Below are 12,623 nucleotides of genomic sequence, written 5' to 3' on the forward strand. Positions count from 1 at the left end.
CCGGGAAGATCCCACATGCCGTGGAGCAACTAAGGCTGTGCACCACAACTACTGAGCCTGAGCTCTGGAGCCCGCGAGCCACAGCTACTGAGCCCACGAGCCACAGCTACTGCAGCCCGTGTTATGCCTAGAGCCCATGCTCCGCAACAAAGAGGAGCCACCACAATGAGAAGGCTGCACACCACAACAAAGAGTAGCCCCTGCCTGCCGCAATTAGAGAAAGCCCGTGCACAGCAACGAAGACCCAACGCAGCCCAAAAATAAATAAATAAATAAATTTATTTTAAAAACCCTTCATGGCAAAATAAAATCCACACCCCTTTCTGTGGCCTAAAAGGCCCCTTGCACTTCTCCATCACTGCCCCCCAACTCTTTTCACTCTAGACACTGGCCTTCTTGCTGGTTCTCCAAACTTCTCACTTCAGGGCCTTTATACTTATTGTTTGTTCTCTGCCCGGAATGCCTTCTCCCAGATTTTTGCATGGCTTGATACTTCACATTATTTGGGTGCGTGCTGACATTACTTCTGAAGAAGAAGCTTTCCCGGACTATGATATCTAAAGTAGCATTCCTCTCCCCAAACACCTGTCATTCTCCATCCTCTTACCCTGTTTTATTTTATTTATTTGATTGTCTATTATTTACCCCCTGTTCCCCAGCCCCAAATCAGAATACATGCAGGCAAAGAATTTTTCTGAATTGTTAACTTTTGAATTCCCAAAGTTCAGTAGGATCAGGTATATAATAAAAATTCAATAAATATCTGATGAGTGAAGGAGTAAACCTGAGACTAAAGAAAATTATACTGGTATGACTGACCTACAACACCAAGCTGTAAGGCGGAATGTATAACTTGCACCATAAAACAAAGAATGTGATAAAAGAAAAACATACATAAGAAGGATTAAAGAAAACTCCCCTTTTTTTTACCTTTCTACTTCTCTCCTTTCGAATCTGGCGCTTCCTGTCACTGCCCTGACCAAGAGAATTTGTGTATTCTGGGCCTTGCCTTCAAAGGAATGGCAGCTTCCACCTTTATCTCTTGGAATCCAGCTGTCAAGTACGAAATGTGAGTACTCAGAGAACCATTCTAATAGAAGCCAAGCCACATGGAGAGGCCCTGGAAGATGACAACTGGTGGTGGGGATGGGCTGGGGGGAGGGGGTGTGCAGAATGCCGAGGCGCACCAAAGCACCAGACATGTGAGTAAAGAAGTGACCTTGAAAGGGGATCCTCTGGCCCAGCCATGCCTGCTGGTGGCATGTGGATCAGAGACGAACCACCTGGACAAGCCCTCCCTGAATTCCTGACCTACAAAATTATGAAAAATGCAAAAATGGTGATTTTAAGCCACTAAGTATCACAGTAGTTCACCACGCAGCAAGAGCTGACCAGGACATCGGGCAAGAAGGGGTTTCTTAAAGCTGAGCAGAATCCAAGTTATAAACAATCAAACAAAATGTCACAGGATAGAATACAATGGAACAGAACTGCCAAATAGGCATCAATACAAGTGAAAAGATCTAAAACATCTATTTTTAAATTTATGTGGATCCTCAACGTAATGGGGTTTGTTATGGGGAGAAAGGGATGGGTGAGGTACAGTGGAGAGGAAGACAATACTCAAGAACACTGGAAAGAACAAAACAGAGGTACCACATTCATCCTGTCATTCACTGGCTAAACTCAAGAGACTACTGTACTCAGTTCTGGGTTTTACAACTAAGGAGAATCTGGAGAATCCTAAGGAATTCAAAGATGAATAAAGAGATCGGAGGGAAAAAAAAAAACCCATGAGGAAAGGTAACGTACTTGAACCCTTTTGAAGGAAGGGATTTAAGTAAAACCTAGTAGTAACATTGAAGGACCTATTATTTGAGTAACACTGAAGGACCTGTTATTTTCTAATCTACAGAGATTAAACTAAAAGATAAGAGTGTTTACAATAAACAAATATGAAAAATGGTGAGTACGGTTAAAGACAGAATAGGTTATTAGAGCACACCAAAGACTGTCTTCTTGAAATCTACTAGAAAAATCTGTAGCTGCTCAGGAAAGGTAGGATGTGATTCTGTCCAAATCTGACAGAACTTCAAGGTTTCTTCGAGGATGACTCTCTGATTTTATGACCTAATGACTGCTCCTACTGCTAATACCAAAAGTGCTCATGATAATGATAATAATACTAAACAGCTACTTGCCACGCACTATGATAGATACATTACCAATATCACTTAAGCTTTGGGACAATACTGCCTATTAGGTGTTATTATCCTCATTTTATAGATGAGGAAGTACTGGTTAGCAAGATGAAGTAATACATGCCCAGGATTAATGTGGCATAATAAGGAATAAATACATTTGGTCTTTGCCCCTGGTTCCTGGCTAGAGCTTTCTGAATAACAGGAGTGTCTTTGTTGTGCTAATGAGATGACTCAAGGTTGGCCCTGCAGATAACTTCAGGATGGGGCTGGTTACCAGAACAACTTACCATCTGATTAGAGGGTTGGAACTTGGAGCCAGACATCTGGGGAGGTAGGGCGGGGCTGGAGACTGAGTTCAATCACATGGCCAATGAGTCAGTCAATCATGGATACATAACAAAATCCCAATAAAAACTCTGGACATCAAACTTGAGGGAGATTCCTCGCTGATGAACACAGTGATGTGCCAGGAGGGTGATGTGCCCTGACTCCATGGAGAGAGGGCATGGAAGCTCTGCACTCCCTCTGAGACCTAGCCCTAAGTGTACCCTTTATAATAAACTGTAATTGTAAGTATAGTGCTTTTCTTCATTTTGTTAGTCTTTTTAGCAAATTAGTGAACCAGAAAGCGGTGACGGGAATCCCCAAGTTTGTAGCAGGCTGGTCAGAAGTGCGTGTGTCCTGGAGACACCACTTGCATCTGGTATCTGAAGTAGGGCAGTCTTGTAGACAACTGACCCCTTAACCTGCAGGTTCTGACATCAATTTCAGGTGGTTAGTGTCAGACCTGAATTATAATCTACTCAGTTGGTATACACTAGTTAGGGTTGAAAGAGAACAGTTAGTAAGATATGAAGTGCTAGAGCCAGGATTCAAACCCAGTTCTGCCTAACTCAGAGTATTTCTAATTCAAAGATAAGAGTCTAATTCAAACCTTTCGATTTTTCATTTTAAAATGAAATGGTATATAATTCATGAAGGTTTTAGTATCTGTACTAACTTACAAGAAAAATTACATCAGCTTGAAAACTGAAAAATCCATTTAAGCAATTAAAGTCCCAAGTCACTGCCGGTAGACATCGTCAACACAAATATCAATGCAGGAGCAGCTATGATACAGCGGCGCATATGGATGGCAAAGTATTAAACAATATGAAGAGAACTGAGGACCCAAAGTAAAAGCCACCTTCAGTACTTTTGAAGTTTTGAGACTTTTTCTAAATCCCTCACTAGTACTTAGGCTTTTTAACAATTTAAAAAAATAGTTAAGTGCAGGTATATGGACATGCTTCCAGTATAAAATCTTAAAAACCTATCTTTAACCTTCAGATACACTGAAAAAGAGACTGGTTCTTGTCTCCTATAAGCTTGAGAGAAACCATAGGACATAAATTCTGATAATACTTTGTGGTCAAAAGTGTATGTTACAAGGGTTCTCTGCTAACAAGACAATTTTCTATGCACCAACACAGAAAAAAAATCTTACAGAATCCAAGCAATAATCTTATACTGTTTTTTTTTTTTGTTTTTACTATAGCTTACATAAAAGCTTTCTAAGGTTTTATTCCAACTTATGAACCAAAAAGGGATTTCCCAAACTTATTCTTCCTTTACTAGGACGTATATAAATTATACTGTTCGTAAATGCTGTAAGTTTTTAGACTCATCTGTTTTATATTCTTCTTTCTTACCTGGTCTGTTAGTGGCTGCCATAATAAAAACCTGCTGACGTGTTTCCAGACCATCCATCTCTGTAAGTAGCTGATTTACCACCCGGACACTTGCCCCTGTCTAAAAACAAATAAATACAGCTACATCAGCTCCCAATAAAAGAAAAATACATCCCGTTTTTTTTTTTTTTTTCCATGCAAAATAATACATTTGCTAACTTGAATGAAAGCTTTTGTCAAAAGATATAACAATTATTTCCTGAGAAGTCACTATATCTAAGCACTGTGCAAAACATATTCTCATCAGTGTGCTTCCCCAGCAATCCTGCTATCATCCACAATTCAGATGAGGAAACTGAGGCTTAGAGAGGCTATTTGTCCAAGGTCTCAAAGCTACATAAGGGTAGAGATGAAATTCAATCTCAGGCTTAGCTGATCCCACAGTCTTATGCCTCTGAGCTATCCAAAGATCTAAGAACTGAGGATTATATTCAATATCCTGTGATAAACCATAATGGAAATGAATATGAAAAAGAATATATATGTGTCTAACTGAATCAATTTGCTGTACAGTAGAAATTAACACATTGTAAATCAATTATACTCCAATAAAATAAATTTTTAAAGAAAGATCTAATAGCCACAACGAATTTCCTTTTGGGCAAATCTAGACTCAGCTTTTGAATGCCAGATCAGACTCCCCAGGATACTGGATATTCCAGAGCTTTCAGCTGGGACACTGAGGCCTTTTCTCTTTTCCTTGAAGCATGCAGTACAAAGTTGAACTACCTCAGGGCAATATCTAAGACGTTCAAGGAGTTGGTGAATAGGGGGATGTTTATCCCTTAAATGCAGAAATTTTTAAAATGCACAATGTAGGAAATGAGAAAAGTGGTGCTGTGTTTCTTTTTGTCATTAATTGCCTTTCTTCAACATAAATTTCATGTACAGAGGTGGTAATGAGTTTAACATACTGATTTCTCCAGAAAAAAAATTTGGTGCACCTTATTATCACCCCTTGGAGACACAGTATTAACCGTTAGGAGCTTGAAAGAATTATAATCAGTACTCAAAAAAATAAAGAAGTACTGGTTTTAAAAAAACAAACAAAAAAAACCACCCCAAAACACTGTCCTACCTAAGCAAGACAAAAACCTCACAATCAATTAAGGAAAAGGCTGACAGACTTTACTATATATAAAATTTTATATAATAAAAAAAGATAAGTGATAAAACTGGGAAAAATAGTACCAACACACATAATTGGACAATAGACTAATTTCCATCACATATAAAAAGCTCTTATAAATTAACAACAAAAAAGGGGAAGATGGAACTTCCCTGGCAGTCCAGTGGTTAAAACTTTGCCTTCCAATGCAGGGGGTGTGGGTTCAATCCCTGGTGCGGGAGCTAAGATCCCACGTACCTTGGGGCCAAAAAACCAAAACATCAAACAGAAGCAATACTGTAACAAATTCAATAAATTGAGACTTTAAAAATGGTCCACATCCAAAAAAAAAAAAAAAAAAACCTTAAAAAAAGGGGGGGGAACATTTCATTTTCAGTGTATGTGCTGCCAAAGTGAGCACAGAAAAACATTTCAACAGCAAAAGGGTCAGAGACATGAATACTAAAATTTAACATCATGTTTTGCCAATAAAATTGAGAAAAATAAAAAGATGGGTATTACCCATTGTTGACAAAGGTGTAGAAAATGGTTATTTTTAGTTGGTAGGTGTATGTAACTGGTAGTTTTTGCAAAGAATGACTGTTTTAGCTTTCAAAATATTTGTATACGTCTTCTACCCAGAAATTCTACTTCCAAAACTCTCACATATTCCCACATGTGCACAAAAATATGTGATAAGAATGTTTAATACAGTTGTGTTTACAGGGGAAACAACTGGAAACAATGTAAATGTCCAAAACAGGGGAATTGTTGAATTAATTCTTCCCTATCCAGACCGTGGAATATTTATTCAATAGTTACAAAATAAGTTATTAAGTACATGGGTAAAGTGTCAGATAGAATGACCACATTTATATAAAAAAAAAAGTTTAAATCACATATGTTTTTAAGCTTATAGAAAAAGTTCTAGACCACAAATGCAAAACACTAAACTGTCAGCAGAAGTAACCTCCAAGAAGAGTAACAGGGAGGAGAACTGGAAGAAAGACTTGACTCTATACTTGTATTTATTTGCATTTTTCACAAGCATGTATTCATGAATAACTTGCATCATTAAAAAAAGAATATGTTCAATTTTAAAATATTTTCAGAATCCCCTTCAGGTGAAAATGTTAAAGCAAAACACATATATCTGATTACAGGGATGTGTGGTAGCTGACACCCAAGAGAGATAACCTAGAAGTTAGAAATGTAGTTCATAAGAATGCAGACTTCTCTGAGGGCAAGGAGTTGACTGGATATACCTCCTAATTTAAATTACCACTTGATAACAGAGAGATGCAAACCAATGAAATGGGCTATCAATGAACAAAGGGTTTAATTCACAGCAAAAGGGAATAAATAAAAAGGAGTAAATTCCAGAGCATACCATGCCTCCACCAGCTGGATATAGTGTGTAGGATTTTGCTCTGGATCCCACATTAGATTTTGGAACGTGACGGCCGGCAGGAGAACCCGGGAAGGATCTCTGCCCTGGCCACTGACATCACTATCAGAGATAAGGCTGTAATAAGGATTTTCTGTGATATTGCTGACTGCTGGGTGAGCAAACAAAATTGCTATGATATAAAGCACACTTATCCTAGTCAAGTTTTGTTTTGCAACTTCTGAATGCTGGGAATTTTAAGCAAAACGAGGCACCTAATAAATGTTTCACAACCCAAGAACACACACAGAGTAACTATGTGAAAACAAATCACATAAGAAATATAATCATTTCCTCAATCATCTTGTAATAAATGTACTTACTACAGTCTTTGCTATCCTCTTCAAAAGGTTATATATATATATTTAAAATATATTCTTTATATTATGCTTCACTATGATTCAAACAGTATTCCTGATAACTGTTTTCCAGGTAATCACTGTACCAAAATTTCTAAGAATGGTGACTCAGTGTAGTAATGCAAGTGGTCTTTAATGCACACCAATTTATATCTTCCCCAGATAGAAATGGTGCTGCGTCTTAAAGCATATCATCTGACCCTACTTTGAGTGCATGGTGTCTTAAATTATATTTTCTCCAAGAACTCTGAAGACAATCATACGATTACAAGGTAGGCTATCCAAAACTAATAATCATTTCCATTCCCAAAAACTCATTTGTGTGAATCAGATATGTGCAACCAAAATAATACACAGAAAGAAAAATGGATACAGAGGCTAATAAAAATACAATTGTTATCCCTAGGCCCTGTTTTCAAATTACTAGTTTTCTTCACTTAAAGAGTCTCAGTGTTCTCAATGAATGACTTTATAAGAACTATTTGAACTTTACGTAACTTTGTAAGAACTTACAAAAGGTTTATGGTGCTTAAAAAAAAATCTGTAATCACCAAACTATGATACCTACCTCTCGGACTGATCTTCGAGGACATAAGGCATCCACTTCATCAAAGAATATCACGCAGGGTGCTGAATTCTTGGCTCGCTGAAAAACCTGTCGCACAGCACGCTCGCTTTCACCAACATACTAGCCATATACAGAAAGGAAATAAAATGTAGAGATGTTTCAACTTTGGAGTCTGGGCCAAATTATAGTAGTACTAGTTTTAAATGACATTTATATGTCAGAGTCCAAAAAGTATTATGTCAAAAATAGCCAGTTATATGTGGTTCAACTTAATAAGATTAGCTATTACTTAAGCTTATTATAAATTTCCTCATTTATAAAATGAAGACTAAATAGAATGAAAGGTCTCCTCTAGCTCAAAAGAATTCCACAATTATATGGTATTTTAGAACGGATCAAAGCTTTATGCATATCAAATACCCAGCAGTAATCTTCATTAATTCAACAGTATTTTAAATGTGAACAAGACAATTTACTGTTCTACTGCCGTTTCTACACAAGTCATCTTGCTAAAGGAAGAGCTAACGGTCATACAACATCAGAGGAGGCAACCTGAGCCAGTTAGACATCTACCAGGTTTCATAATGCATAATGTATGGTAAAATCAAAATACAAAGCAATTCACAAGCAGCTATAACATGAGGACTAATTAATATAAAAAGTTATATGTAAAAATACAGCTTTACTTTCAGCTAAGCACAAGAAATTGTTCTTGTAAAATTTTAAATTAGTTAACTAAGAAAAGCTTTGTTTCTCATAATAATACTGCTAAATAAGACAATTTGAAAATGTCTTTATGGTGCCAATTATATCATAAGGTTATTTTTATGACTATATGGTCATAATAAAGTAATTAAGGCATAGAATACATCACAGATGACAATGATTATTTTTATTTTCTATCTGAGTAGAACTTCTTTTCCTCAGATCTGTCCTGTAACTTTTCTTTGTACTTTTGCTTATTCTGCTTCTCTCACTTGAACTGCTTCTCCAACCTACCTCTAAAACAGCTCTTGCATTCTAGATCAAGATCACTAATCTTTCTTCCCACCACCCTCTCTTCTTTGCTCTTGCAGCACTTCCTACTATTATAACTTCTGAGCTATTCTACCTTCACTATATTACATCATAAAGTCCTTGGAAAGCAGAAGTCATGACAGTTTCAAATTTTTCTCTGATCATAACATCCTGCTCAGTGTACAAATACAGCAGACCTATTTAGTTTCCTGAAAAATCTAAATCAGCAAAAATTATATTTGGAATGCTGAAAAGACATTCAGTAGATATTTTTAAAGAAAAGATATCAGGGGGTTGGGACAGAGAGTTTCAAACAGGGATGAAAGAGAAGAATCAATACAGCCGGCAAAGGGACTTTGGACATAGCTAACCAAAATGACTAAGTAAAAGGAAATTTAATTTAGGGGAAGGTAAACCTAAAGTTTCAAAAGGACATATTAAAATCAATTCATCTTAAGAAATGTAACAATGATTAAAATTCCCACTACCTTGGCCTTTAAGAACTATTTCAAGTAAGGATCCTATACTTATTATTCCTAATTCCTTACTTGCCATCAGTTTTCAACCATTATAATCTGGCTTTTGCAAACATATTTATTGAAAATATTTTCCCTAAAGTCACTGGTGACATTCTAATTGCTAAATCCAGAGCCCTTCTTTCAATTTCTTTTCTATTGTATGGCTATATTGACAGGTGGAAAAAATTATCTTCCCTAGGTTTTCAGGCTTAGAAAGTCTTGGGCGTCCTCCACCTTCAGAACAGTCTCCTTTGCCAGCTTTTCCTTTCCTGGCCCGTAAATGTTGGTGTCTTCCAAGGTTCTGTCAGAGACCACCTTACAATACTACTCAACCTTACCCATTCCCTAGGTTTTAGGTGCCATTTAGATTGATACTTACTCCCAAATCTCTTCAGAGCTCCAGATTCACATTTCCTATAGTTTGCTGAATCCCTCCAAATGGCTCTTTAAATCTAAAACGTCCTAGAGCAAACTCATTTTCTAACCCCAAGATGTCTATCTTCCTCATTAGATCACTTAATCTCTCAGAGTCATTCTGACTCTTCCACAGAACTCTTCCCACATTTACCTCTAAAAAACAAACCAGATGACAATGAGATAAAATTTCATACTCATCAGACTGGCAAAAACGTAAGTAACTTTCATTCACTGCTGGTGAAAGTAAAACTCAATAAGAACCACTTTGGGAAAAAAGTGGGCAATACTTAATATTTTTGAAAGTGTATATACTGTAAGATACAGCAATTCTACTGCTGAGTACATACCCTAGGGTGAAAATATCTCACAAATATGCGTTAAGGACATATGTATATAATGTTCAACCTAAACATGAATCAAGAAAAAAACTGATGTTTTTAAGGGACTTCCCTGGTGGCACAGTGGTTAACACTCCGTGCTCCCAGTGCAGGGGGCCTGGGTTCCATCCCTGGTCAGGGAACTAGATCCCACATGCACGCTGCAACTAAGAGTTCGCATGCCACAACTAAGGAGCCGGCGAGCAGCAACTAAGGAGCCCGCCTGCCGCAACTAACACCTGGTGCAACCAAATAAATAAATAAATATTTAAAAAAAAAAAGAAAAAAACCTGATTTTTTTAAAAGTGTGGTTATACTCATTCAATGGACTATTGCACAAAGAATTAATAACTAGAGGTAAATATATCAATAAAGATAAATATTATAAATATAATGTTCAACAAAAATAACAATAAAATCAAGTTACAAAAGAACACATACCATTTATGTAAAGTGGCTTTGTTTTTGCTTTACCATTTATAAAACGAGTTCCAAACATATAATAAAAGTAGATATAATACTTTAATAAACCCCAGATATACCCATCACCCTGTTTCATTATTATCAGCTCAATTCATGATCAACTTGCTTTATCTATACTCTGTCCACTTTTCTTTCTACTTGATATTTTGATGGAAAGCCCAGACATCATAACTTTATTTGTAAATATTTTATTGTCTCTAAAAGACAATGTTTTAAAATATATATATTTTTTAAAAATCCCATCATTTATAATGTATTTATTTATTTATGGCTGTGCTGGGTCTTCGTTGCTGTGTGCAGGCTTTCTCTAGTTGCGGCAAGCGGGGGCTACTCTTTGTTGTGGTGCGTGGGCTTCTCATTGTGGTGGCTTCTCTTGTTGCAGAGCACGGGCTCTAGGTGCATGGGCTGCAGTAGTTGTGGCCCGTGGGCTCAGTAGTTGTGGCACACGGGGCTTAGTTGCTCTGTGGCACGTGGGATCTTCCCGGACCAGGGCTCGCATCTGTGTCCCCTGCATTGGCAGGCGGATTCTTAACCACTGAGCCACCAGGGAAGTCCAAAGATAATGGTTTTAACATAACTACATCATTATCACACTTAAAAGTTATTTTCTTAATATAAAGTGTCCAGTAGGTGTTCACATTTCCAATTCTCATAAACTTATTTTTTGAAACATGTAAAATAATACTACATGTTATTTAGGGATAAATATATAACATTTACAGTAAATGTAGAAAGAAGTGTACAGAATTAATAAACACCAAATTCAGGATTATAGTAAATTCTATGGGAAAGAGAATGGAGAACGTGATTAGGGAAGGTTTGCAGGGGGCTTTGAGTATATATTGGTTTTTTTTTTTAAGGCTGGATGTTAGATACATGGAGGGGTCATTATATTACTCTTTATAACTTGTTATATGCTTGAAATATTTCATAGTAAAATTTTAAAAATATTACACTCTTAAAAAAAAAGTTCCACTCTGTTAGCTCTCTAATATGCTAAAGGTAACATTTTGACTCTAGCTTGGTATGAAGGCCCTGCACTGCCTGGCTATTACTTTTTTTCCAGCCTCACCCTTCACCCCCCATCAACCCCTTCCCCTCAGCGCTTATTTTGAGTACCTCCTCCACTAGAAAGCCAAAATGAAGTGTAAGAGAGTCAAGATAAAAGTACAAATCCTTATTTTAGGAGCAAAGTAACATATTTAATAGGAAACAAAAAAAATTAGAGAGGGGATAAATTGAAAAAGCCTTTTAAAACAAACGATACCACTTTCATTTCTTCTTTGTTTGAATATTATGGAATGGCATTTTACTCTTCATAGGCATGAACAAGAAATAAGAAATTCAAAGTCTCTTAAATTTAAGATATAAGCTGCTTAAATGCAGAAAGAAGTTATTATATAGTAGTTCAGTGATTTCTTTCCCAAGTATTTTTATTTATTAATCCTTATCTCATTTGAGCTATACAACAACAGGACAAGGAAAGCAGATCAAATGTCAGCTCCACTATCCCCAAGCTGTTGGACATTGGCTAAGTTATACGACCCCTCCAAACTTGTTTCCTCATCTGTGAATCAGAAATGAGAAAAAAACAATTTGTATCTCACAGGGTGTTGAAGAATAATATATATAAAGGGCTTGACAAATTCAGAGTTAACACTTTTAATGTTGACTATTTTGATTATTTCCATTTTGCTGGTGAGAAAACTTAGGCTTAGAGGTTAACAGACTTAATTAAGAAAGCATTTATACACAGTAAATAGTACAGCAGAGCAAAGCTCAATCTCTTCACTCCTATTGCAGTGATTTTACCAAAAAACTCAACTGTTTCAATGATCTGAGGACCCTGTAATTTGAATGACCATTACTTTTCCTAATCAAAAATAATGGCTAATGCCACAACAACTTACCATATTTAGTAACTCAGGCCCTTTGACAGATATAAAATTTAACCCAGACTCATTTGCAACAGCCTAGTAAGAGAAAAAAGACACAAGACAAACATATAATAAAATAATAATAACAATAATTTGTGATAATGCAAGGACTTTTTGTGGTTTATACTCTAGTTTCCCCTTTTTATAGCTGCCTCTTTCTCAAGGAGAGGAGACAAATGGGAATAAAAAGAAAATCAAAGGAAGTAAATGTGAAACTAAAACTTTCCACAGACTAGAAATCAGACTAGAAATCAGATGGAAATGACTTGAAACATTTATGTAAATGTTTTGTTGACATAAACATGGTATATGTAAGTATATTTGTAGCCCTAGCTTAGAATCCTAGTGAAATCATAATCTCTGTATAAACAAATGCTGTGCCCAATAAAAGCAATCATTCATTCATTCATTCATAAACCAGAAGTCAAAAGCATCGGTGCCAGTCTTTACAGTATTTA

At 36.5% G+C, this 12,623-nt stretch overlaps 1 protein-coding gene across 6 annotated transcripts in view; it reads right to left on the minus strand.

Annotated features, from left to right (window-relative positions):
• NVL (nuclear VCP like) overlaps positions 1 to 12,623 on the minus strand; it is a 109,806-nt gene that overhangs the window by 53,822 nt on the left and 43,361 nt on the right. For 5 of the 6 annotated variants that reach the window (XR_009564312.1, XR_009564322.1, XM_030868398.2 and 2 more), the window contains 3 exons: positions 12,139 to 12,201; positions 7,417 to 7,536; positions 3,896 to 3,995 (listed from right to left, as the gene is read on the minus strand). Coding sequence is in view for 4 of the 6 variants with exons in the window: in XM_030868398.2 (XP_030724258.2) it covers positions 3,896 to 3,995; positions 7,417 to 7,536; positions 12,139 to 12,201 (283 nt within the window). In the remaining 2 variants the exon portion in view is untranslated. The remainder of the gene's footprint in view (positions 1 to 3,895; positions 3,996 to 7,416; positions 7,537 to 12,138; positions 12,202 to 12,623) is intronic. The other variant, XM_060300885.1, reaches the window with a different exon arrangement.

The sequence above is a fragment of the Globicephala melas genome, chromosome 1 (genome assembly GCF_963455315.2).
Source record: "Globicephala melas chromosome 1, mGloMel1.2, whole genome shotgun sequence".
Taxonomy (NCBI): Eukaryota; Metazoa; Chordata; class Mammalia; order Artiodactyla; family Delphinidae; genus Globicephala; species Globicephala melas.